The sequence below is a fragment of the Tauraco erythrolophus genome, chromosome 10 (genome assembly GCF_009769465.1).
Source record: "Tauraco erythrolophus isolate bTauEry1 chromosome 10, bTauEry1.pri, whole genome shotgun sequence".
Lineage (NCBI taxonomy): Eukaryota > Metazoa > Chordata > Aves > Musophagiformes > Musophagidae > Tauraco > Tauraco erythrolophus.
Window position 1 is genome coordinate 12040214 of NC_141474.1, and position 27884 is coordinate 12068097.

Genomic DNA, 27884 nt, shown 5'->3' on the forward strand with positions numbered 1-27884 from the left:
CATAGTAGGGAATTCCTGGATATCTCTCTTAGATTCGGACTTGGCAGGATTCAAACAGCATTAGTATGGAATTTGTTACTCCTATCAATGCAGTTGTTGCAACAGATACTGAAACAAGTGAGAAGAGAAAAATCTGCAACCCTCAGGGCATTAACTGACTTCTTTGAAGGAAACTTTGAGGAGGCAGCTTCTGTTTTGATGCTTTCTTTCACTGAAACAACTTGCACATGTCAATCTTGGTGACAGAATGTAGGAAAGCAGTTCTTCCAGTTAAATCCATTATGGCAATTTTCATATTCCTTCTCTTGCTCAAGAGGAGCTTTACATGTGTATTTTCACGAACAGAGCAGAAATGTAAATGAGGTATTCCCATCTAATCTGTTTTCATCACCATCCCAAAAATGGACAGGAAAGGTCAGGAGCCCATGTTTTACAGTAAATACCGAGGTGTAGGAAGAGCACGTAAGTGTTATGGCAATGATCTGTTTCTGTTCTTCTGCCTTCTATTCTTGTGTAATTCTGCTTTTCTAAGGCCATAAATGACTGATAGAAAAATGTCCGATCTTCACAAGCCTATATGTGCCTCCTTGCATGTAACATCAGTATTTCACTAATTAAAAAAAGAAAGTGATTGTGCCTTCTGAGATGCATGAATTAAGAAAAGTTTGCTCATCTGCTTCCCTTTTATATACTTGTTTTGAATGTCTGGCCTTTCCTCAACTATTTTTGTTACAAAATGCTGACTTACCCAAAACCAGTGGGGTTCTATGTATGCCTATAAGGCTTTTTAAAGACTAAGCAAACGCGGATAGCTGCAACTGTGTAATTTATAAAATGGTGCCATTTAGGGAGGAAGAGGAAGGGAAAGTTTCTGGACTTTCTCTGATTGACATGCCTTGTCTCCCACAGGAGGCAAGGTGGATTTAGTGGACAGTTGGCTAAGCAGAGGAGTTCTTGTGCTGTGTTCTTACTCTTTTGTCATAGCTTCTATGTGATGGTGGCTAGGAGCGGCTGGCCTCGCTTGGCATGCAGTTATTGGGAACCTCCTGAAGCCCGTGAGGGGCCATGAATGCAGCAGGCAAAAAAAGCCTGGGAAGCATGGTGACAAAGGGATAGGCATGCAATGTCTGCAAAAGAGAATTACATTGAGGAAAAATCCCACCTTCCCTGACATAGTGATAGTTATCCATTTCAGTTTTAATGCCCCTTTACAGCACAGCATCTGTTTTAGACTGTCAGATGCTCAGGCTTCAGTATGTTCTCTGTTTAGTACGTGTTTCTGGTGTGTCCTAAATGCTGTGTTAATGTCTGTTGATCCAAATACAAATATAAGGGAACTGCCAGCTACCTGAGCTTTCCTCCTTGCTTGTAACTAAATCACCATAATGAAAAGAGGGTGGAAGTTAAAATAAATACAAATAGCTTGTTTTCCACTATTGGTAATTTTTTAAAAAAAAAAAAAACTAAGTTGAAAGTGAATTAGATCTCTGTCTTTCCTAAATACTTGTAATTTCTCAGCCTTTCAGTTTCCACTTGCCAGACTGGTGTTGCTATGTTGGAATTTCATATAAATGTCTCATGGCAGAATTTGATCTTCAGAGCTCTTTGTGTTGGTCTCTGCACACCCTTAGGAGTGCTTTTAGTACAAAAGCTACATCGAGATCCTGGATATTATGGTCTATACCAAACAGACCTCTCTTCCATTGAAGTGCTTCAGTGCTAAAATATATTTTCTGAGAAGTACCTCTAAGATTAGATGAATAGAGGATATATGAAATTGATTTTTTTTTTTTTTGCTTTTTCATTTCATCTTCCACTTTGTTAGAGGCCTGGCTAGAGAAATCCCTCTTCCCTGTGGGCAGCTATAGTCCTGCCTGTGCTTTTTGTGTTTAATTAGTCATTTCTATTCAGTACCCTTTGTAAAATATTTCTGTCTGTTTCTGTCAGCACGTATAACCATGTACTGTGTTGAAAAAGCCTCAAAGAAATCTTTCTTTTTGTGTGAAGTGGCAAATGTTACGGTAGAAAACAGCATCCTTTTTCTGTGGAACTTAATATAATTTGATTTGCCTACTCTCTTCCTCTTTGAGTTCAGACAAATACAGTCCCATATAAACCATACTTGCTTTTTTAGGTGGTAGATTTTTTTTTTCCTCAGACTTGCTTTTCATTGTTAATAAATTTGTTAATGCCTCTTACAAAATTAAATTCAGTGCAGAATGGACCAGAGGCCACTAAAATTCTGATCTGTTCCATAAAAACACTGGTTTATCACAAGAGTTGTACCATTTCAGCAGCCCTGACAATGACACCATCATCAGTTTGTAGTAGTGTAACTACTTATATTGTGAAATATTAGGGTGCTTTAGAAATGTCTTGATAATCTACAGATGTTAATATTGAAAATTGTTCTCAGGGTCCTGAACCTCAATGAGTTGTGATTTTTTTTTTTTTTTTTGGTCGATCTGTCTCTAGGTGCTGAATGTGCTTTCCTGACATGGTATACCTGCAGATAAGCCAGAGAGAAGCTGTATTTTTCACTAACAGAAACTTTTTCAGACTCATGGCTTATACTACCTTACTGCACTATTTTTACTGATCCATGTATTAAGATTTCTGGACTGCTGTCTCCTAATATAACCATGTAATTAAAATAAAGAAAAAAGGCAGTATTACATTTTTCAAGAGAATATTCTTATGTTGTGTTATCTTTTAATGAAGAGAAACCAGTTCTTGTACTGAAAAACAATGTTTTCTGTGGAGGAGACTTTTGGAGGTTAGACCAGATGAGAGATGCCTAGCTCTCCTTGCATCTCTAAGACAAGTGGATACCCAACCGCTCTTTATGCCTTTAATGATCTCCCTTGTGGTGTACCAAAGTATAATGTTTTTCTTTGAAAAAGAAACACAATAATGTAGTAGATTTCCAAATATCCTGAGAACTATACTTACTAATGAGAGACTGCAGATGGATGGTGCCTTTTCCTTATTGCCAGCGAGGAGGGTTGTCTTTTATAGAACTTTGTAGATTTAGGTGTATGCTCTTTTTTTAATTTGGAGGTTTCTCTTGGTAATTTGTACTTCTTCATGCAATAACCACAGTGATAAAAATCTTTGTTTTCATTGAGAAGAATTGTTTCTTTAGATGATTGCAATATAAAGTTTTGAAATCTTTCTGAAAGTTTTCTGGGTAATATAATCAAATAAGTTTCCCCAAACATGAGTAGCATATAAAAAGTTATATTTAAAGATTTTTTTTCTTCTAATCTATTTTATTCCAAAACGAGTGCATATAAACACGGACACATTTTTGGTTTTAATGGTCTCACAGTTTTATCCTGGTAGCTACTGTGGTTAGCTCGATAGTTTAGTAGTGAGCCTTTCATTTTCATTTTACAAGAGGAAATGGATGGGTGCTGAATCATTAGATGCCCAACTAAACTCACTAAGCAGTCTTTGAACTAGCAGTGGAATTAGACTCTTTTGTTAGGAGGCCTATTCTGCTAAAGGTACTGTTTGGTGCGGGTTCATTGATGTAGTCCCATCTCAAGTGCGGGTACATTTGACAAATGCTTAGTCTGTGGTTTCTAGCGCCTACAAGAAATGTAATATAACTGCTGTGTTGTGATATGGTTTTTGAATATTAGATGTCAAGTCTGTTTAACATATGATACATGTTAAATGCACTTTACCGCTTAATGAATTAGTGAGTATTTAAAAAAAAGGAGGGAAGGGATGGGGAAATTGGGTTCTTCTTTGTTCTTTCTGTTAGAATATTCCAAAGAATTTAATTTGTCACTTGCAGTGTAGGTATTTAACATTTCCTTTAAAACCTGGGCTAGGGGAAACTTAATTTCTTGTAATGTGCGCTCTCATCTATTTGCATATAATTCATAGTAATGATAACTTAAACACAGTAGGTCGATGTCAGAAAATTCCCTCCAAATATGAAGTAACTGATAAATCTTGTTGAAAAAATGCTGTCATCTTTATCTTTTATTGTAGAAGATCTCTGTTAAGAATAATTGGAGAAATTACGCAGAATGCGAAGGGTGTTTTGTGTGTGCATAACTGCTAATACATTAAATGGTTCTTTTAGCTATATTAAGAAGCTAAATGCAACTTGCTAAAACGTTCTCTAGCAAATCTAGACCAGATTTTAGGCCCATGACAGTTCCTGTCTCTTTCTTAACTTCTTGCTCTCTTTGGAGATAAACAACTTAATGCTGCTGTAAGCTTTCTTTGCACTGGCAGACTTCAGCACTAACTAATCTAAACTCAAAACTTGGGTTTTAAAAAGGCAGCTGAATTTTCCAGTGAGGAGAAAAATTTGTCAGCGGTTGTGAGAATTTCAGTGTAAGAAAGTAAATCAGTGCCCAGGTCGAATCAGTATTCTGCACTGGCCAAACCTAATAGCCTTTGATGGCTTTTAAGAAAAATAACAAAAAACCTGTGGGGAAAAAAAATTAAGAAGACAATAATCACTTTGTATATGCCATCTTGTTTTTAAAGCAGTGAACTCCCAAATCAGCTCATCTTCTGGTTCTTTCTGCCAGTGTCATGGTGGAAGAAGCACAGACGTTTTCCATGTCTTAGCCTTCTAACCCTGTAATTTTGACTTGAAAATTATAGCCTTTGCACAAACCGGAGAAGATTGTGATATTGACTAAGCAATATGACTCATTTTTCAAATTTCATTAGGCATAAATGCAGTGTTGTCTTGGAGCAGCCCAGTATGTAGCCCAGCACCAGCTTCTCTGTGTGAGCTGGGAACTTGTGCAGACGGGGCTGTATGGAGTGGAGGGAAGGGTGGAAGCTGCAGGTCTCCTTGGTACGTTGGTGGCCCCTTACGCTTGATGTGGCAGTTGTCAGTCACAGATGCATTCCTGCGAACTTCGGCTTGTGCAAGGAGCTTTTGTGATGCTTTGCAATGAGTTTGTCGGCTGTTGTCTTGATGTCTGCAACCATCTTACTAGAGTAGTCTACTCTGTAAGCTTCTCTTGTTGAATTGATGCTTTCACATGTGTAACCTTGTTGTAAGTAAATCTGATCTATCGGATGCTCTGTTTTTTCTGTGTCTGGCTGGTTAGTTCTATGCAAGACATGAAGTCAGGCTCCCTCTTGCATTGGTATCTTGTCGTCTCATGCTAAAGGTAAAGCAGTGACATGTTTCATCAGAGTGAGCAGTTTTGGGTATTTATTACTTTGCACTCAGGAAAGGTATGGCTGTTGACAGTCTACGTTAGTATCAAAAATACTGCTTGTGTAAACAACATTGAGTTGGAACATGTAGCAGTTCTATAATCCATCCGAACGTAAATGATCTTTGTTCTTATGAATCCACTCTAACATGAACTCTAGTAACTCAGTTTTAATATTGAGTTGCTGTGTCAGCACTTTTAAAATACGTATTCAGAGCACAGTGCTGGGGTATTCAAAATACTGTTGTTTATAAATATTGTATTTGCTTTTGAACTGTACTGCATAGTGGATCATAAGACTCTGCAACAGTATCTTTATGGAGCTAATGTCCTCATAAGGTACTAGCTCCTTATGGTGCTAATCATTGTCAGGAATGGATATTGCACTTTTTAGCTACCCCTCTTTAGTTACTGCAATGCTATTGATAGTTACTGTTTCGTACTGGTAAGATCTTTCAAAAAGTAGTCTGCAGAAAAATGTATTAAAAGCCTTATAAGGACACCATTGTGGCAGAAACTTTATTCTTTTCCAGACTCAGATGGTCATTGATGCGTGTGGATACCTTAAAGGGAAATAGCCTTTGATTCAGTACAGAAATCAAGGTGGCTTGATATTTAAATCTCCACTAAAGAAATTGTAAATGACTTCTCATTTGCAAACTTCATCTGCACCTGTGTTCCAGATGGAGAATATGTGTTCATAATGTCTTTTAGTGTGTTAAAACAGTGCAAGTGTGTTCATTAAACATTCAAACTTGACTTTTATCATAACAGATGAAGACACTTTATGACAAAGTTATTCCTGATATATACATCTATTAATATAACTTTACTAGTTTTATTTTTATTCTATGCTATCTGTAGACAACTGAAAATAAGTTTATAAAGTCTATATTTAGACTAATTTGTATCTAGTAGTATATTTTAACTTCTCTTTATTTACATAAATAGAGAAAATAGCTTCTGTTCATGAAGTGTCTACTCAGAATTTGGTTAATGCTTTTGAATCTCAAGGGAGCTTTTATGGCTGAATTAGAATCAGTGGAAGATCACAGTGTAGTGGACGTGTTGACTTACAAATAATTGTATCAGTGAATTTTGTAATGTATTTGTGACCAAAGTGAGCACACAAGTTGCTAAATTACACACTTGACGCTTAGTGGTTTTGTTTTCTTTCCCCTAGTTTCTTTGCTTGAAGAATATAAGGACTTTTCTTTCGGCATGTTGTGAAATATTTGGGATGAAGAAAAGTGAACTTTTTGAAGCATTCGATTTGTTTGATGTGAGAGATTTTGGAAAGGTAAGGATCCTTTTAATTATATCCTGAGTGACACCTGTGTTCTGCTGCTTGAGTACAGAAGACTTTCATGGTAGATAAGATGTAGAAGTTGTGACTCATGCATGAGTATTCATTAGTAAAAAAACAGCAGGGAAGAATTAAGAAAGCAGAAGAATTAGATCTACATTGAAGGGGCTAATAAAGGGCGGAGAAAAATCTCTAGTAGGAAAGTTCTGAAGGTGTGAAAAGCATAGGTAAACTTAAACAGATTGAAAGATGCTGAGTTAAAGGCAAATGAAATGTGTGAAGATGGTGAGTGCTGTCTGGCGAAATCACTTTTGATATAAATAACGTGGAATCAGAAACCCTGGGCCTGTACGTTGTAAGACCACATGGTACAGAGCATGTTTCTTCAGTCTCAGGTGCTTAAAATGCACCCATGTATCTGCCCTTTTAATTTTTTTTTGACAGTGTTAAAATCTTGTTTTTTCTAACCTTCTGTAAAGCTGAGATACAGCTATGGTGGGTTAATGTGACTGTTTTAAGTTACACAACCTGAAGTATATTCTGTAAGCCTGTGATTAGTTATTCTATATGTAAAAGCTTTTTCCAGTCTGTTGTTCACAACCTCCTACCTATCTGTTTGTTCTGTCATTGCCAGCATACATACAGTTCAACTTCAGTTTCTGCTTTTGAGTCATAGGGTATCATTACCTTATTTTCACAAAAAAGGGCCTAAAAATTACCTGAAGTAGTACCAAAAATATTTATTCAAATTTAGTATATTTCAAGCATTATTCCTTTTTTTAAGAGATCATACTTTCACTAAGTAATTTTTATGCACTGCTCTTTTTATAAGTAGGCATAGAGGTAAAGATGATGTAGGAGTGCAAGCGTGAATCAGGGCTGCAATATGACTGTTTGAAATGGTTCAGTGATTACTGTTAACCAAAATATCTAATTATTTTTCTGAATCTTTCCTCTAGCTTTAAGTCCTTTGAGTGCAAAATTAGATAAACCTGGTAATTCCACTCCTTCTTTAGTTATGCTGAACATCTTTTGCCCTCATAAATAGTATTTTAGACAAAGCTTTTGTTAAAATGTGATCTTTTTTACAAATTTAGTGTATTGCTTATTAAAAATGAGATTTGTTTTTGTTTTGATTGTACAAGTAGCAGAGGAGTTAGTTGCTTTTGTTGCTCTTTTTTGTTTATATGTGCTAGCAATGTCTTATTTTAAAGTATTTAATAAGTCAAATATCTTAATGCTTGCTTCAAATATTTGATTCCTGTGCCTAATCCACAGAAATTTTTTACTATTGTATGTTCTATTTAATTGCTGAGTTTCACATTTTGTCATGTAAACATAACCAGCTGTTTTTTTAAAAACAGTCTAGTTTTGAAGAAGTATTTTTCAGTTCAAATTATTATTGCTGCATCATTGAATACCCAGTACACAAGTTCTGAATTAAGATTGACTTTAACCCAACAAATGTGTTTCTGGCACTATTTTTAAGTGTCATTTTAACAGGATTTATTTTAGAATAAAATTTTATGTGAGTAGAATAACTGGTTTAAAAAACCAAAAACTGTCTTCCATCCATGATATTTAGTATTTTATTTGTCTTCCTAGAGTAAAATTTGATGCAGAAGACATGCATATTTTTTTTACTGTGTTTATTACCACGGTATAGCATAACTAGACTTAACTGTTCCTGGTACTGGCATTTCAGTTCTGGCAATGGCAATAGTGCTTACAAGCAGTGGTTTCTCTAGTCTTGGCCTCTTTAGTGGCCTTTGTCACCTTTCTTGGAAAGCTACCAGGTAAAAATGCAGTGACAAATTTGAGACACTGGTGTGTGGGAGCCTTTAATGAGGCTAACTGTGTGCGCGGTAACAGCTGCTTGTGCAGAGATGGAGATGCTAAATTGAACAAGCCTGTGCAATTCTTGCAATAGCTATGTTGGGCATGCTTTTCGGTGCATAATGGCTCTGCTGTTCAGCTTTTTCCATTGTGTGCTTGTGTGGAAGCTTGCCACACGTAAGTGGAGGTTGCAGTAGACTGTATTTAGATAGGCTGAGCTGCATATTTTACTAGTCTCCGCAAATGAGCGTGTAGTCAGTTTCTTAAAGCAGTTGGTGAACTTAAGGCTGTTAGGAAAGTGGAGAGGGAAATTACAACTGTATTAAAATGTATAGCTAGCCTTATGCCGGTTATTTATGTGGTTTTAAGTGTATTGTTTGCACAGTTAGCTGAGACTATCTGTTAAGTGGCATGGGATTTCAATTGCGTATCTGATAATGAACCTATTACTTTAGAAATTCTGGTTGCTAGTAGCAGCAGTGAGAATAAGAAAACTTACCTATTTCAAGTTGTTCTTTGCTTCTTAACTTCCCCTTCATTATTTTTTTCCTATGAATAACTACTCCAAATAGTCCTGAATCTCCAGCCTTCTTGAAGTTATATGTCTGCAAAATGTCAAAAGAACAGTGCCACAGATTTTTCGTGCTACTGCAACCAAGTCATTCTGCTGTTTCTATAAGAATTCTTTGAACTGCTCTCCCTAAGTGTGTAAAAAATATGAATGATTTTAAAATGATTACAAGCACAATCAAAAAGGATAATATGGTTTAGAAACAGTCTCTTTTCCAGACTGTTGACTAAATAGGTGATGGAATGAGTGTGTGCAATATCTACAGCTTCTAACACATTTGAATGTACCAGAAGCTGTCTTAAGGTGTCACAAGTTGGCAAGTACTTGTTAGAGGTGAGATGTAAATAAACTGTAGCTGAGGTGACTCACTCCTTAAGCCTTTTCTGTCCAGTACTTTTAAATGCTTTAATTGAATTTATAAAGAAATGATTGACTTTGTTGTCTTAAAATGGAATATTCTGCTTAATGTGACAGATTTCAATGACTGTTTAAGCATGCTACTAGTGAAGGGAACAGGAGAAATGTGTCAACTGTGAATGAACAATGTGCCTTCAAGGAAATAAGATTGAAGAGAATAATCAGATGAGAGAGCTGGTGATGGAAACTGTCATTTTTTTTGAAATATGTTGATGTTGTTCAACTTCTAAAAGAAAATGGCAGCAAAACCCTGTGCATGGTAGAAGTACCAGCTGTATGCTGCCTATGTGCAATAAGGATTTTAACAGCCTTGTGAAATATTGGTTACAAAATGTTTGTAATGGTGAAACTTGCATTTAATAGCTAGGGGTAAATGAGGAGTTTTCAGATGCTTTGACATAATGATGAAAATTTGACTTGAACTTTGTGTTCTGCCTTGCAGAGGCTCTTTGATCTCTGGTGATTAGAGAAAAAGAAGGGTGTATGCAGTGTGGTTAGAAATCAGCGGTGAAGCTGAAGTAAAAACATGTAGATAGAGAATAAGTAAAGAAACAGGAAAGCAGGTAACCCCATGAGTGTATTTTTAATATGTACATTCTGGATGAATATGGACATCAGTTGTTACAAGATGAGGGTTTTCGTCTGTTTCAAGTATAATAGCATAGATTTTCTTGTTTGCAGACTGACTGTGCTTGAAAAAAAGAGGGGCTATGTTACACAGAAATAGAAAGGTTCTTAAATCATGCTTTGTAAAACTACATAAAACATGTTTTTCCTTGAGTTCTAAAGTATTCACTTATTCCCACTCACTCACCTTTCTATTAGTACATTTTGTTGTTGCTGCATTAAGTTCCTGACAGAGCATGAAATGCCCTCCCACGCGCGTGGGGTGCCAGACAATGTTTTCATTATGAATTCCATGTTGGAGAGTCATTTTTCACTAGCGCAGCGTTGTCGGGTTCTTCCTTTCTACCTGCATGCCAGAATCAACAAATAAAGTTGATACTTGTTCTTTCAGCTCTGTAAGCCCCGTGCACTCCTTGAACAGCAGTCTTTGCTGTTTTGTATGCTGCAACAAATTGTTGCTATCCCTATTCTCTGAAGGAAGTTTACAACTAATGTTTTGCAGAAATGGGAATCTGAGGATTAGTTTTAGTGCCCATTGATGTCAATAGACAGTCCCTGGCCTCAGAGAGCTATATTTGAAGTCCTATGGGGGAAAATGGTATCCAAATATTGCCAGAAGAAGAACTTTGTGTACTCTGCTTTTAAATTTTCTAAGCAATGGATAACTGAGCACAGGTGGCTTTTATGACATAGCTGATCTAATACAAACATAGTCATAGACCGCTCTAGTACGGGTCCTGCAATAGATGTCTAGAAATAACACATAATCAATCATGATTTCAAAAAAAAGTCAGGGGGATCAAATATCCACTTCTACCAATCAAACAAGTACCTAACTGTTTAAAAGCATATAACATAATGTCTGGTGTAGCTAACTCTCCAGTGACACCTAAAAGGCTAGTTCATGTAAAAACAAGCAACTGCTGTGAAAATATTGAGTATGTATACTAAGGTCATGTAGTTTGTGACCGTTTTAGTCACTCTTAGTGCAAAGGAAATCCGGGCTATGATGCAGCAGAAAGTCATGCTGAAGCTGAGGATCCTAGTGTGTTAGTATTCCCTCAGGTTTAACAGATTCCAGGAAGATCTCATGCACATCTGCCCGATACACACACCAAAATCAACACAACAAAGAGCAACAGTTGTTATAATAAGTTGTATACCTTTCCAGGAAGAGAGAAGAGGAAAAATGTTTGAGATCTTCAATAAAACTGAAGCAGTTGAGATGAACCACAGTTGTTTGTTTTATTTGGTGAATTTAATGAGTGAGGTAATAGAGCAAAATACGAGCATTTTCACTAATAAAGTCATATTAAAACTGCAGAACATTTGGGAACATGCCAGGACATTATGGCATATTTTTGTAAACGTATTAAAATGGAGAGAGAGAAACAAACTGGTAAAAACAAGACTGACATTAAAACCAGCTCTGTACCTTCATTCTCTGAGCTTTTCTAGTGGTAGAATTAAAAAAAGCTTAGCTTGCTTAAGAAACTAACTGTGCAATTGCTTTTATGAATAGCATTTTAATATTTTCAAATGTTTCAATGAGATGGACTGTTTTGGGATGAATGACACTTAGAACTTGAAGCTCCAAGGTGTACTTGTGAATGTGGGAGAATGAAGAAGCAGAAGATACTGACAGTTTTCAGCTTCCTTCTTTGTGGAAATGCTTTGGACAAAATAAACAAGAAAATGCTAGCCTATTTGTGAAACTGCTGAAATGCTTGGCATGTATGGAAGACCTTATTTGTTAGAGATATTGTTTCTGTTTGCGTAGAGTTACGTAAAGGTCAAGTGCGTGGTAGCCTCCCCAAAAGCCTCCCTGAAATCTTGAAAAAAAACCCCAAAAACCAAAACAAAAACCCCAAAACAAAACAAACAAACAAAAAAAACAAAAACCGAAACAAACACCACTGCACCAAAACAAAAGAAACCCCACCAAACAAAAAAAACTTCCAGCCCCAAAGAACATAAATCGTGGTTTTGGGCAAAGTGATGAGGTGGGTGAACGAATGGGATGAATAATGGTATAGCTCGTCACCCACCTTTTTGAAAGTCCTTGAAAATTTATAGAAATAGATTGCCATGATGTGACAGTGGAAGCTATTACAAACACTACATAAATTTAGTGTACTTATCTGTAGTAATTTGTTGCAGCAATCATCACCAAAGACTGTGTAAATTGCTAGGCATATAACTTCAATAAATCTAAAACCATTAGCATGAGCTTATAGCTTCTACGTGAGTTTATATATTTAGGCCTGAGTATTTCAGAATTATGGTCTTGAATGTTCTTGTGACAGAATACTAGTGGACTGTCACCTCACTGGTCTTTGCAAATGAGTCTTCATGAATTTCTTACAGGTTTGTCATAACTTTTACAATTATAATGTTTGCTTCCAGTTGATGAAAATGATAATGGTAATTTTTGGGTTTTTTTTGACCACATCACAAAGTGTTGAACATAATACAAGTGTTTGATCATTAATGAAAAATTCTAATGCAGGGTAGTGCTTGGAATGTTTTGGAAGCGTCAGAAGACTGAGTCCTTGTATAGTATAGGCTTCTGTTCAGTTTTTCAGCAAATGTGACAAGGTTTGGAAAGTTGAGATTAATGAGAAACTGCTAATATGAGAGAATAAAACTGAGTTTCTCTGTTTCTTGTCCATACGTTAGGTGTATCTGATTAACGTATCCTGCAGACACTGAACTCACTGCATTGAATTCTAGGAGCATGCATTTCTCTTTGAGGTGGAAGAAGTTTTGGAGGAAGAAGACAGTTGGAGCTTGAATAGGTTTAAAAGGGCTTAAGACTTCTGTCTTCTCATGTGTTTGTTCATAGAAATGTTTTTAAACCTCATTTTCAAACAGGGAATTAATTCCCTGCAGTACTTGCAATACAAGCATTTCAGTAACCAAAAGTTGATGGTGAAACCAACAACTAAACCCAAAACTTCCTGAATTTATAAATATTAGTCTCAAAGCACCCCAAGTATAAACTGTAAATAAAACCAGAAGGCAATCAATGAATGACTGCAGATGAAGTCCATATGAACTTTGAAGAGTTTTGTGTGTATTTTTTTTCTGTGATAGTGACATTATTCACCCTCTAAGAAGGGTAGGAAATGGGGTTTTTTGTTTACTTTTTCTCAATCTGACAGTTTTTTTAGTATAGTGACTAGATGAAAGAGGGAGGGAAAGAGAAGTTGATTTTTTTGGACCAATGCACTTCTATTTTTGTCATCAATGGTGCAAATTAAATACTCAAGGCAGAGATTAAAGTAGGGAGCAGTTGTAGAGCTAAAGGATTTACGATTTTTACTCAATGATCCTCTGCCTTTTTTGAGCTGAGGGACGTTTGCTTTCTGTTGGTATTCCTCATGACTGCTTATAATAGGTATTATATTCTGAGTGAAAAACACCACCACTGTGTAATGAAGGAGATTGCTTGGTGTGTGGTGTGGGTATTCCGCCCCCCCTGTTTTGTTCCTGTTAATTCCATTTTATATTTTAGGAGCAATGAAGGAAAGAAAGAGAACTTGGTGTCACTGTGTGGTCACAGCTCTGGGGAGGACCATCCGTTGCACATCAGCCTTTTATTTTGCTAGCCAGGAATTAGGTAGACCCAGTGTGGTCATTGGTTCTGCTTTCCTAATTTCCCACAGCCTTCCCACAGGTAGGGAAGACTTGATCCGATCCATAGAGGTGTGAACTTCAAGGCTTATAGCAAAGTTACATAACATCTGTGGCAACAATTAATGCTTTACCTTTAACACTTATTGCTACTCAAACTACCTGGATGTTTTCCTATTTTAATTAATTTCACCTTATGGCAGTGTCAGACTAGACTTCGGATTGAGTTCAGAGCTTGTTTTATGAGAGCGTATGTTTTTAAGGTGCTCTCCATTCCAGACCTAAATCTGCGTTCTTCATTTATATACTCGTTTTCCGTAATGGTACATTCTGATACGGTTGACTGCACATCCTTTTTTAGATCATGAGAAAAGACTTGTACAAGTTATGTTCAGGCTCTGCTTTGTCTCCTCTTTGTTTATAGTAACATTTCTAGGAAGACAATTTCATGAGTGTTTTTACTGTGCTTTCTGTCTGCTTGGAACAGTCATATTCAAATCTAATGTTTCGTTAAGGCACGTGGATTCAAGTACAGTCTTTTTACAGGGCTGAGTGGGTTGTTTTGAACACTTGGCTACTCTTGTGTCTGAAGAAGTAAGCCACTATTAAATGATAGTAAGAGATGAAGTGACAGAGCAGCTTTGGTTCTCATGCTTAAATATAAGCAGGTCAAGGACAGCCTGTGTGATAGTCTGCTGTATTGAAATAGTACAATATCTCCAGATTTTTAGGTAATAGGGGACAGCAGGCTGTACAAGGTGCTTCAGTGTTGATGTACTTTAGCGTACTTAATTAGCAAGCAAAAAGTGGTCTACTATTTTTGTTGCAAAATAGGTACACCACTACATTCCTTTGGATTTAAGGAATGTATCTTGATGATTTGTTTGATGCTGTGTTTGCTGTGAAAGTATTCATTCAGCTCCTTAATATGTGGTTTATCACTACTTATGTTTGGGCCTTTATACTCCTTCCTGGTTTTACTCATCTCTACCTCTTTTTATTCTGATGTATATTTTCTAGGTTTGAATCTAGCTGAATCAACCTATTTGATATATTTCAGTTCTAATTGAGATTTTAATAAATACTATAGAAGAGAATCTGAGATCTTTGATTTTAAAAAATAAGATCTCTCTCAAGCTATATGAGGTCATGTTCAAGATACAGTGGGATGCTTATTCAAAAGTAATACTGAACTAGGCACTCTGTTTAAAATGGGAAGTAATTTTGTATAGGATCTACATAAGAAAGCATTCAGTTTCTTGCTGGTGCATCCTTGGAGTTTTGGTTACAACAAACTTAGCTTATAATACTGGTAAACTGTGTTCTTCCTACTGTTTAGCATCGTTCCTCTATTTCTGGCCTTTTGTCTCAGCAAGAGACTGACACAGGCAACACTATGAATTACCTAGAACTCATTTTTGCACTATTATCTTCTTTTCTTATTATTTCCTGCAGCTCACTTTGAATCTAAGGTGACTGCATCTTGATAAAAATCAAAGATTATGAGGTAAAGAAGCACAAAAAACCCAAAAAGGATATCAAGAAATGAGCAACTTGAAATCGTTATCAGTCCCGATGTTGCTTACCAGATGCCTTTTTGTTGTATGCGTTAATGATAATAACAGCAATTCGATTGACTTGATATTATCTATGCGTTGTTTTAAAACAATAAAGTTGGTGACACTCTTTGCTCCGTTTTAATATAAAAAAAAAAAACTAGAGAAAGCATTAATTACTAAATTTGGCTTTTTTCTTCCTGTTTTTTCCTTGGAATGATTTGAAATAGCTGAACTTCTCTTTTACTGAAAGATGTCTTCTAGAACACTGCCTTCCCGTCCCTCCCCCCATGAGTTTAAAACATCATTGAAGGATGTCTCTGCTAAACGTCCACCAGAGGGTTTCGACCACTCTTGAACTCTACCCAAGAGGCACAAGTTGCAAGCTGGGGAGATGGTGGCTTAAACCATCTCTTAAGCATTGTTGGGATTTCCTGTGAAGAGTTAGTCAAGCAAGTGTAAGCATTCTGCAAGAAATGATGGGACCAAACCTGGGAGATGTTAGTGTGTTGGTGGAAAGCTGAACTGTGATTTGTTTGCTGCTCAGTCTGTAGAGTCCCTCTCTTTGTGCAGGGAAGGGGGAGACAGCCTGCCAGCCATTTACAGTTGGTAGTTCTGTGTGAAGCATAAGTGTACCTGGGTGAAAAGTCTCAAATAATAATAACAATGTATTTTCAAAGACAGTAGTTGTTACTTGTCTACTTGTAAGTATTAAAAATTCAGGGTTTGTTTAGCCTGAAGAGTGCTCTGGTAGTTACATTGGTTGCAATTTCATTCACTCCTTTTTCTGTCTGATTTCAATAGAAAGTGAAACCTGCTGTGAATGGCTTGCAGCAGGAAACAATGAGTATTTCATAAAAAGGAAGTAGGTACGAGTTAATGAGAAATGTTTACAAAATGTGTTAGTGTTTTTACTTACCGTGTTGGTGATAGGGCTAGAGATGTGTTTGCTAATAAAGAATTATGTTCTGCTGTTTTTCATTCTGACATAGTAGTTGTGTTATGAATAAATGTCACATGCATAGCTACTGCATGCCTTTGAAAAGGACGGATACTTAAAATAGGTAATGGAAAAATAAGTCAGAAAAGTATATTCCAACAGTTATCTATAAATTTGAAAAGCTTGTATAATTTGTAGGCCATTGAGATTCTAACAACTACCTTGCTGGGAAAATTTACACATCTTTCTGTGCAAACACTAAGTGCATTTAGGGAGATGACTTTTTCTTTCGCTCAAAACATGCTACAGCAGAAACGCTGGATCTTAAGTTTTGGATCTTAAATGTTTTTAACTGTGAAGCGTAAGATGAGATTTGTTTGGAAAAGCCCTAAACAGATTGCTTGCATTTTCAAGGCTTTCTTCATGAGATTTCGAAGGTGAAATGTCGGTGGTTGAAATCTGAGGATTTCATTTCCAAAATAACTATTCAATAATTAAATCATTCAGTGTAAAATTTTATGATGAATGTATTAACTGATGAACTTGGGAACCTGTTTAAAAACAGTTGTAAATAATGACAGTTGCCAAGCAGAAAGTAGTATTACAGAAGAAATTAGAAGTATTGTCAAATGATTAGCGAAAGTGAAATTAAATGATGCTTCAGCTACTGCTAACTTCCACAAGTAAATAAGTTCTTAGATTTCACCTAATTATGGTTTAAAACTGTAATATGCCAGCATAGATCCCAAGACCTGCTTGTAAAGAGCCTTTGATATGAAGTAGCAACATAGGTTTGCCGCACAATGCAGTGTGATGCTGAGGAAGCTGACAAAAGTATAGTATTTTAATTTTTGGAAGATGATATTCGAAGCATATTTTATATGCAAATTTTAACCTTAATGAGATAATATTTCCAATTTGAATAGAATTGCGTATAGGTCTGAATATATCTTCAACTGAAAACCATTTTGTTTCTTGAACATGTAAGGGATGTTGGCAGAATTACTTAAGAAAACCAGTTGAGGGCTAATTATTTAGTTCCCCCCAAATCAACTTTGAGATGCCGAAAGGTTTAAAGTGTTTTTAAAGGAGAATTGATTTGAGCAAAAATACATCAGTGACATTGTGCAAGCACATGATGTATGTTTCCTGCAGTGGCTAATTGATAGTAGCTGAGTAATTCAGTGCACTATATAATCCATTTTTTACCAAAGCATGTATGTGACTTGAGGGAGGATTTACTGCCTCTGCTTTGCAGGGGAGTAGAGCAAAAAGTTGAACGTAGGTCTCTGATGGGGTGAGTAGTTGTCCACAATTTCCCATTCAGCCTTCACTGGGGTAAGCTGTTGTCCAAACCTCACAGTGCCCTTTAAAGACTCAAGCAGAGATGCTGCTGATTTCACAGTGACTCAGTAGTACATTATGTAGCTTTTTCCTCCTGTGGTGCTAGGTAAAAAGAGAATAATCTTCCTGAGTGGTATGAGGCATAGCAGTAGCTGTATGCCCCTTGGCTGATGTACCTGACTATACCTTGGGAGTTGCTTCTGGGCTTTGGGGATATGTCTAGGAGGTGACATCACCCAGCACCTCACAGAGTGACCCACGAAGATTTGTAAAGTAAAGCATGGCATTAGGAAAGGAAATAATGCCAAGTTTGTGGCACCCACTGTCCAAACAGTTGGCTCTACTTCTTGTGTAAATACTGCGTCTATCAAAGTTCCGATAAGCGGTTGTAGTTTGCATGTGGTGTAATGATCCCATACAATATATTCTTGCCTTCAAAAGCAGTGGAAAAAGGAGTGAGATAAAATTTATTTCTTTTTTTTTTTTAACCTGTGAGTTTTCTTTTAAGCACTTACACTTTCCTAGCTTGGATAGGTAATGAATAGGAAATTTTGTAGCTGTTTGAAACAAATAGCTGGACAGGAATAGCTGTGTCTATTTCTCTTGAGAGATCGCTTTCTTTCACATTTAAGATATTTACTTGGCTGTTGTGGTTACTTATGATTTTTATCTTGTCTTTTGGTTACCACTGACCAAATATTTGAAGTAAGTACAATATATATACATGTTTTGAAATTCAAGCACTTGTGTATATGGCACTCTTTTACAGCTTATTCTGGTATACTAAATATTATTGGGTGACATAGTTCTGGGTTTATTTTGAGACTGAGTTTTGCTGTGTTCTGATTTGAGGAGGGGGAGCATGTCCCTTAGAGTTTTTGAGTTAGCTAAAAAGAAAGATTAGGCGATCTGTCTGTGTCCATCCATTGCATAGGGTACTCAGTCTGTGTGATCTGACATCATCTACCTGGACTTGTCTAAGGCATTTGACACTGTCCTGCATGACATCCTTGTCTCTAAATTGGAGAGACATGGATTTGACAGATGGACCACTTAGTGGATAAGGAATTGGCTGGATGGTCGCATTCAAAGAGCTGTGGTTAATGGCTCGATGTCTAAGTGGAGATCAGTGACGAGTGGTGTTCATCAGGTGTTGGTATTGGGTCTGGAACTGTTTAATGTTTAACGTCTTTGGTGACATGGACAGTGGGATTGAGTGCACCCTCAGCAAGTTTGCTGATGACACCAAGCTGTGTGGTGTAGCTGACGCGCTGGAGGGAAGGGATGCTATCCAGAGGGACCTTGACGTGCTACAGAGATGGGCCTGAGCGAACCTCAGGAAGTTCAACAAGGCCAAGTGCAAGGTCCTGCACGTGGGTCAGGGCAATCCCAAGCACAAGTACAGGCTGGGCGGAGAATGGATTGAGAGCAGCCCTGAGAAGAAGGACTTGGGGCTGTTCATTGGCGAGAAGCTCAATGTGAGCTGGCAGTGTGTGCTTGCAGCCCAGAAAGCCAACTATATCCTGGACTGCATCCGGAGAAGCATGGTAAGCAGGTTGAAGGAGGTGATTCTATTCTGCCCCTCTACTCTGTGCTCATGAAACCCCACCTGGAGTACTGCCTTCAGCTCTGGGGTCCCCAACATAAGAAGGACATGGAGATGTTGGAGCGAGTCCAGATGAGGGCCATAAAGATGATCCAGGGGCTGAAGCACCTCTCCTGTGAAGACAGGCTGAGAGAGTTGGAACTGCTTAGCCTGGAGAAGAGAAGGCTGCAGAGAGACCTTCTAGGAGCCTTCCAGTACCTAAAGGGGGCCTACAAGAAAGGTGGAGAGGGACTTTCTACAAGAGTGTACAGTGATAGGCCAAGGGGTAACAGCTTTAAACTGGAAGAGGGCAGATTTAGATTAGATAAACGGAAGAAATTTTTTACAGTGAGGGTGGTGAAACACTGGAACAGGTTGCCCAGAGAAGTTGTGGATGCTCCATCCCTGGAAGTGTTCAAGGCCAGATTGATGAGGCTTTGAGCACCCTGATCTAGTGGAAGGTTTCCTTGCCCATGGCAGAGGGGTTGGAACTAGATGATCTTTAAGGCCCCTTGCAGCCCAAACCATTCTATGATTCTGTGATCTGTGGGAAACAATCTGGGTGTTGGAAACAAGCTTCGTTATGAGTCTTGAAGTATTAGCTCAGTAAAGTTAATGAACGTTCTTAAACCACCTGATTAGAAATGTTAGAAATGGTTTTTCTTAGTTGCATATTTTGTGGCAAAAAATGTCTATTTAAAGCATGATTGTACCTTAATTAGAAAGCAAACAGGTTTTTCCTGGCCAAATTAATACAAGGTTGCTGTAGATTAGGATAAATGTTTTTTATTTAAGTTAATATTACTAACATGCTTTAGCATGTGGTTTGTGATTGAAAAAGTGGATTATAGACCGGGCATCTGACTTTTAGATTAATAAAAAGCTCAATATTGTCTCACTTTCTACAGAAGTTTTCCATATAAAAGTAAACAAAATGGCGTATGAATTATTTTTTTCCAGAACATAAGAAAGACAAAGTAATTTTCCTGTATCTAGCAAGCGTTAGATAATATAGTCCAAAACTTGGTGAGTTCAAATATCAGGAACTTAGGCATAACACACATTTTGATTTTGAACTTTTACGGAGTAATTCGCATTTACATTTTTTTTTGATGGAGATTTGCCACCCATCTGTGGGTGGCATAAATTTAGAATCCGTAGGAGCCACGACCAGACGGATGTTAGCACATACAAAGGCCAGATTTATTAATTAGATTAACCGTTGGTTCAGCAGTGCAAAGCATGCTGATGCTGGATGCAGAGCTAAATGGGAGTGCATGAGAACATTTCTATTCAAATTGTGGAGGTTTTATGTTTCCTTATGTCTGTTTCCATGTGGAAGTGAGTTGTCCACCTGTGCCTTGACTAGTTGCCTAAGCACTAGGAAAAGGTGCTGCTTACGGACTTCACGTTAACAAAGCAATAATCATACCAAGTAGCAATGCGCGTCTCCCTCATGGTACTGGTTCAGAAGTACGGGACATATTTGGGATAAATGTTTTCATACTTTCTTGCTTATAGCTTCACTAGTATTTCTGAAAATTAGTTGGTTTTAAAGTTATATAGATGATATTTTATTGGGTGTATTAAAGTGCAAAGGAAGTGAGAGGAGGGATGTGATACAGGAAGGTGCTGAAGTGGGAGAGCAGAGAGAGCAGACTGCTCTGACCACTCGCTGCAGGCTCTGGACTGCAGAGCTGCCAGTTTCCTTCCTCCATGCTTGGCTTTTTGTGCTGGCCTGTGTTCTTGCTTGCTCTGGCCTTACACCTAAAGAACATAATTTGTATGACCTTTTCTACTTAATTATGCTCTCATCACATAATGTTTAAACTCGTTTTCCCTTGTTAGTTACGATTTGCTTTTCGTCACTGCTTTGCCTCCTTTGCTGCCTTCATCCTTTGCGACTCACCACTTTACTTGGCAATCTGGTGTACGTTTCCCTCCCTACAGTGCTTCTTGAGCCTTTTGCATTTCAGGTTTGTTTCTGCAGTTTCATTTTCTCTTGGTTTTGGGCAGGAGACTGGTCCTGTTATGCCTGTGCTTATTTAAATATAGCGTCATTTTTTTTCTGCCTACCAGATAAGTACTCGCCACTTTCAAGAGGAGAACTAGAACTTTATTGGAAGTCCTGCAATTCAGCTTCTTTTCCTCTTATGCATTTGTTAGAACTTGAATATTAGGGTGTCTTCTCTTGTTTTGGTCACGTAAAGAAGAAATTTTCAAGTGTGGTTTTGTTTGCTTCCTCTTGCATCTGATTCAGAGCATATTTTTATATGTCGAATAGCACAGTGAGACAGTCTTTGGTCTTGTCTAGCACTAGCAAACTTCTGGAAAGGAAAAAGAATTCTTAGTGCTGATGTTCTGATAAAGTTTTATTTCCTCTGTCTAAACTGAAGAAACCCCCAAAACTCTAGAAATGAAGCTGCAAAGAAGGAATTTATAATTTTGACACAAATTGTTCAATAAAATTATTTAAAAATCTTAAAATTTGCAAGCCATAAAATGTGTTAGTTTATTTGGAGTGACTCAAAAGGATGTTTTAACTCTGAGCTGTAGATTTGTCTTTGAACCATGTTTTCCTGTCAATTTTTTAAAAAGTTGACATTAAAAAATAGTTAGTTTGGTATGCAGTAGAGGGGTGTTGAGGAGAGGTCATTCATATACAGATGTCTATAACAGATGTTGATCAATGCATGCATATATGAACTACTGTGATCTCTGAAGAGATCAGAAATTTGGACTTATACCAGGTTTACTTTTCCTGAGTTTTTCAGAGTTTATTTATCAAATTCCAAGATGCAGTAACTGATTCCTTATTTAAAACTGAATTAGAGAACACTGAATCTGAGAGGAGGATTTAGCTTTCTATTTCTAATCAAATTAGTACTCACAAACATGACCATGAAAACTACTACTGGTGTTTGAATACAGAAAACAAGACCTGTGTCATAGAAAGTAAGGCAATAAAAAGTACCTGAGTGGTGGCACTTTTTAAAAGCCTGGATTATGAACTCCAGAAGCTGATCAAGGTCTTTCCAGAGGAAATGCTACGCAGAAATGGTAAGAGAGTCTTCTGCCAATGCACGCCTCTGGGCTGAACAGAGAGCACGCGCAGTGCAAGGCAGGGAAGCGTGGTGTGCTCTATGGTACGTTCATGCTTTTATGGTGCGTTTCTGCTTGTGTGTGTATTTGCAGAAGCAGAGACTCCATGTAGTGCTGGTGGGCTGAGTTGTCTGAGGCATGTAAAGTAAAAAGGCATATTGGCGAGAGGGGGCACCAGCTGAGACGTTGTTAATGATGCGCCAACTTTTGTGAGTGTACAACTTTGGTGTGAAGTCAGGCTAGCAAAGCCATTTCAGTGACTTGAATTACTTGAAATTCTCCCTTTGCATGGAGAAGGCCACAGCTTGGCTGTTCAGACCCTCAAGTTATGATGGAAGGAAGACCCTGGCTTTTTTTCACTTGTGCTGCTGATGTGTGTTCTGTTGTGGCAGTTGCCACCAGCAAGGACTGCCATTCTGTGCTGCTCTCGCTGCTGTTTTGCCCACTGGTGAGTGTCTGGGTAGTGCTGGGAGGCAGGAGGTGTGCAGGAGAGTCTCATCAATTTTGTGTGTTACTGTTCAGGGCCTAGTTGCTGTTCTCTGCTTACTTCAAGGGGGACAAATAAAGAGCTTAAGAGAATGGTATTTGCTTGCTTGAGTAGAAGCTAATTTGGATGCTGATGCATTGTTGTTTTTTTAATTTGTGCACCTGTGCCTAATACTGTAGACACAGTTTTATGGTAAAAGACAGGTCATCAACTCCTACCTTTGAAGTAGATGGAATATATGGAAGTAAGCCAACTGGGAATGTAGTCTGGAAGTTCCTGGTTAATGGCTAAGAGAAAAGATGTGTCTTATTTAGGAGAGTGAGTAGGAGTTAGTAAGCATAAGTTTTTTTCTCCTTAGATATATTTTTCTGGGAGACTTGAAAGATGCTTCTTTGCGTGACTCCGTTGAGAAAGAAAATAAAAAATGTTGTTATTTTCCAAGAGATTTCCCAGAAATAAGTAGTGACGATGAATCCAGGTGCTGGTTTAGAGGCAGCTGTTTTCACAAGCGTTTGAGAGAAAGTATTGCTTTTGCCAAGTAAAAATAACAAACTCACATAGAAGTTGAGCTACTTTCTCTGCTAAGTCATGAGATTATTTTAAAAACTTGTTCAGTCTCCTAATATAATGAAAAACATACTCATTGCTAGATAGTAGCTAGTAGGTGAAGCTACTTAACTAAACTTACTAACATTAGATTGTTCTGCTGTTGGTGTGCACATTGAAAACAATTTGCTCAGACACAGTGAAATTAGTCATTCGTGCAGGTACGCTATCAAAGTAACTTGCATTTCCTTGCATGCTTGCAAGTGCAGAGCTCTGAGTATGCAGGGGAATTCAGCTACTCATTTGTTTCATAATGTTAGTGAAAATGTTAAAAGCAAGGCCAGTGCTCTCAAAAAAAGTGTTGTGACTTGGTACCATTGTATCAAAGCTGCTAGGCTGGTAGAAGAGGGGTCCCTCTGACAGAGTGCTACAGACCTTGATGGCTTTAAATTGATCCACATTAGTTCACTTGGCAGACTAAATCCTTAAGGGAAAATCCTCTTGCTGTGAAGCTTCTCATGGCCAGAGGAGCCTTGAACTAGCAAGGCAGTGAATGCTGTCAGAAGCCCTTTTTCCTTGCCTGCTCTGTTGGATGTTAGTAAGTCATAGTAGGCTTCTGAAGATAGAGGCCATGTGGTGCGTGTTCTGAATGTCACAGACAGTGGGGAAATTAGGTATATCAGTAATCAAAAATCCACTGAAAAATTAAACTTGTACTGCAGTAGCCTGGTGTGTTTCTTACATATGTAACACTAAATTTTGACTGAGAACTAGACCTTCCTCTTAATTTAAAATAAATGGTTGTTTATTGTAATGCATGTCTTAAAAGCTGTTCTCCGTTGTCTGCAGTGATAATGAAAAAGTATTGTTTAAGAGTAGTTTTAATGGTTGTGTTATGCTAGAACAGCAGGAATTAAAACTTTTAAAAAATTATATCTAACTTCAGAACAGATGATGATGTCTCTGCCTTGTACTGAGCTGATCAACGTACCTCACAAAACCTGTTGTGTGTTGTGCATACTGTAGGTACCTCAGCTACAGCAACAAACCAACAGTGTTAATGTCACTAAGAAAGAAGATTCATATGTTGATATTTTTGCTATGTTTTCCAAAAAGGAGCATCCTTTTTGGAAAAAAGTCTCAGTTGATAAGGAATTGGCTGGGTGTGTAGCTCAAAGAGTTGCAGTCAATGGCTCCATGTCCGAGCAGAGACCAGTGATGAGGGGTGTTCCTCAGGGGTTGGTATGGGTCTGGTGCTGTTCAACATCTTTGTTGGTGACATGGATAGTGGGATTGAGTGTATTCTCAGCAAGCTTGCCAACACTGTGTGGTTGACACAGTGGAGAGAAGGGGTGCCATCCAGAGGGACTTTGACAGGCTTGAGGTTTGGGCCCGTGTGAACCTCATGAAGTTCAACAAGGCCAAGTGCAAGGTCCTGCACATGGGTCGGGCAATCCCAAGCACATCTACAGGCTAGACGGAGAATGGCTTGAAATCAGCCCTGAGGAGAAGGACTTGGGAGTGTTGATTGATGAGAAGCTCAACATGAGCTGGCAAGGTGTGCTGGCAGCCCAGAAAGCCAACTGTATCCTGGGCTGCATCAAAAGAAGCATGGCCAGCAGGACAGGAGGTGATTCTGCCCCTCTACTCTGCTCTTGTGAAACCCCACTTGGAATACTGCCTTCAACTCTGGGGTCCCCAACATAAGAAGTACATAAAGCTGCTGGAGCGAGTCCAGAGGAAAGCCACAAAAATGATCCAAGGGCTGAATCACCTCTTCTGTGAAGACAGGCTGAGAGAGTTGAGGCCGTTCAGCCTGGAGAAGAGAAGGCTTCAGGGTGATCTTATAGCAGCCTTCCGATAGCTAAAGGAGGCCCACAAGAAAGGTGGAAAGGGGCTTTCTACAAAGGTGTGTAGTGATAGGCCAAGAGGCAATGGCTTTAAACTGAAAGAGGGCAGATTTAGATTAGATACAAGGAAGAAATTTTTTACAGTGAGAGCGGTGAGGCACTAGAACAGGTTGCCCAGAGGAGTTGTGGCTGCCCCATCCCTGGAATTGTTCAAGGCTGGGTTGGATGAGGCTTTGAGCACCCTGATCTGGTGGAAGGTGTCCCTGCCCATGGCAGGGGGGTTGGAACTAGATGATCTTTAAGGCCCCTTTCATCCTAAACTATTCTATGAAATTACCGTTGAGGGAACTGTGACTTTCTTTTTCTCTTTTTATATTCAATTTGCTTTTCAGGTTTGGTTTCAGTTTCTTATCTTGTTTTCTAGTTTTTGAGATGATGTATTTGTCATCTCAAACCTCTTCAGAAGCTGACAATGTTACTTTCCTAGAATGAGATTTCTCCCCATCCTCTGTTGCCTCACCCTTCCTTCTTCCTTTCTCACATCCTTCTCCTGTTGACCTCTCTTATCTATCCCAAAACTTTCGTCTCTCCAGACACTCTGACTTCACTGCTATCTGAAGATCACATTCACACATCTGCCTCAGTTACGCTTTGCTTTATTTCACTATTTTTGATGCTGTCTCATCCCTGAAGCTACTATTTTTGGTATGAATGCAGCAAGGGAATTTCTGCTTTTGGAAATATCTCTGAGCAGTAAAATTAGTGCTTGCCAAGTGAAAAGGGAGATATATCGAGGGACACAATTTTAAGAAACTTTACAGTTAGCGTGGGATTAAACTTACAAGCACTAAGCTTGACAGCTGCTTTGAAATTTTGACATTGAGGCTGTTTCAGTCTCTTTGTTTAGCATTCATCAACTTGTGTACGTTTTAACTGATCTGTTTTAGATTTGAAATTTGATACCAAAATGGAGAAGGTAGAGGTGTAACTCAAGTTAGGTTGCTGCTGGACTTGGACTACAACTTCAAAACATTTTTTCCCAACCTGTGCTTATAGTGAAGCTTATGAATTTTGTTGCTGACCCGAAGAAAGATTTAGATATTGAAATTAATTTTTTTCCCCAAGGCAGTTGACCCATGAAAATTTAACTCTCTTTACCACAAACATTACCTTTCAATAAGTCTATAATACCTATGACAAACTACTAGGAAAACATCTGGTATCATGTAAGACTTATCTTTCATATATTGTATGTTAGATAAAACCAGAGTGCTTATACAAGGTTGGTTGATTGCAGTATATTTTTTCCCAGTTTTATCTCCCCAAAATGACTGTGCCTTGACTGCAAAAAATATGGGAGCCTGTTGTTCATAAAGCATGGCCTCTTCTGGTAGCTTATTCCAGTCTAGGATAGAGAATAGTTTTCAGCATTACTCATGCTGTTATCTAGGTGCATCTGCTCACCTGCAGTTGAACTTGGGTTCATTCACTGTTAGGCCTCTGCTGTGATTGATTGTACTGGGACTAAGTAATACTCTGGATATTGTTTCATTGGACACATTGTATTGGACTGAAATGCCCAACTCATTCATGTGAAGAGTTTCATTGAACTCTTATGTGCTGCTGGTGCTTTTGTCATGAATAATGAGAACTGAAGTTGGCTTTAGATGAAGTTTTATAAGCTGTTACCAATCTGGGATGTGTTCAGTCCTGTGTCCTTTCACAAATGCTTTTAAGCACGATTCCACACAATATTTGGAAATGCCTATAAACCCTATAGAGTAAAAGAGAGGTGTTGTCCTATGTACTCTAAGAGGCAATACGAATGTCAGAAGTTACTGCCTCTCCTTTGCTCTGCTCCCTTTGTCATACCAGTATAGCTATTGGCATGGCTGAGCTGGGAAGTAAGCAGGGGAACTCATCTGCCCTTTAGAATAACATTTTAAGAAATCAGTCCCTCCTCCTCTCTCTGATGTAATTGATGACATGACCATGCTAACAGTTGGATTAGCACAGCTAAGACAGTAGCAAACTGAAGGGCAGAAACAAGTGGAATGAAGAGCATAAGGCAGAGGACAGGAATTTCTCTGACAGAAAGTCAGTAATGCTGGTGAAGTCCCAAGAGACCTATCACTAGCCATTTAGTTATGTAATATTAAGATCTCTCTGTGGTTACTCTTGTTTATCACAGTATCTACATCTAAAATACATGGTATGATCCCTGTCATGTACTCAAAGAACTCAAAATCTTCTTTTAAATCTCCAGACAAGTGAAAACTGAAGAACAAGTCCTTGTCTGAAGGACGCCTCATATGAGCCACTTAACGTTGTTAGACATATTATGAAGAAATTTGATTCCTCTCTGTGGTTTAGGTCTGGTGCTGCAGTTCTTAGATTAATATCACACGACTACTGTGCAACTTCAGATCTTAATACAACAACAGAAGAATAAAACATTCTTTAAAATAGTACTTAAATATTTTTCTTCCTATAAGATAAATAGACTACCTGAAACCTCACAGTCGTGCGCCCCTCTCTCCCTCCCGAAAATGACAGGAAGAGTTAAAGCAAATACGGTTTTTCTTAACTGGAGATGGCATCATGTCACAGAGCATAAAGTGCCTAAGAAATATCTCTATTTTATATCTGTGTCGTGGTTTTAGGCTGATCCAGCAACTAAAACTCACACAGTCTCTCCTTCTCCAATAAAGTAGAGAGGAGAGGGGAAAAAAAACAAAAGGACTGAGGGTTGAGGCAAGAACAGAGGGAGCACCCACCAACCATGGTCCTGGGCAAAACAGGCAGCGCTTTTCTCAAAGCAAAACAGTTTATTAATGATTACTTTAGAAGGACAAAGGGAAATAAAAACCGATTACTTGA

General features: G+C 38.2%; 1 protein-coding gene across 1 annotated transcript in view; it reads left to right on the forward strand.

Moving 5' to 3' along the window:
* VAV3 (vav guanine nucleotide exchange factor 3) overlaps positions 1-27884 on the forward strand; it is a 178769-nt gene that overhangs the window by 25941 nt on the left and 124944 nt on the right. Inside the window, 1 exon segment of the mRNA XM_086617513.1 lies at positions 6385-6501. Within this exon segment, the coding sequence (XP_086473639.1) occupies positions 6385-6501 (117 nt within the window).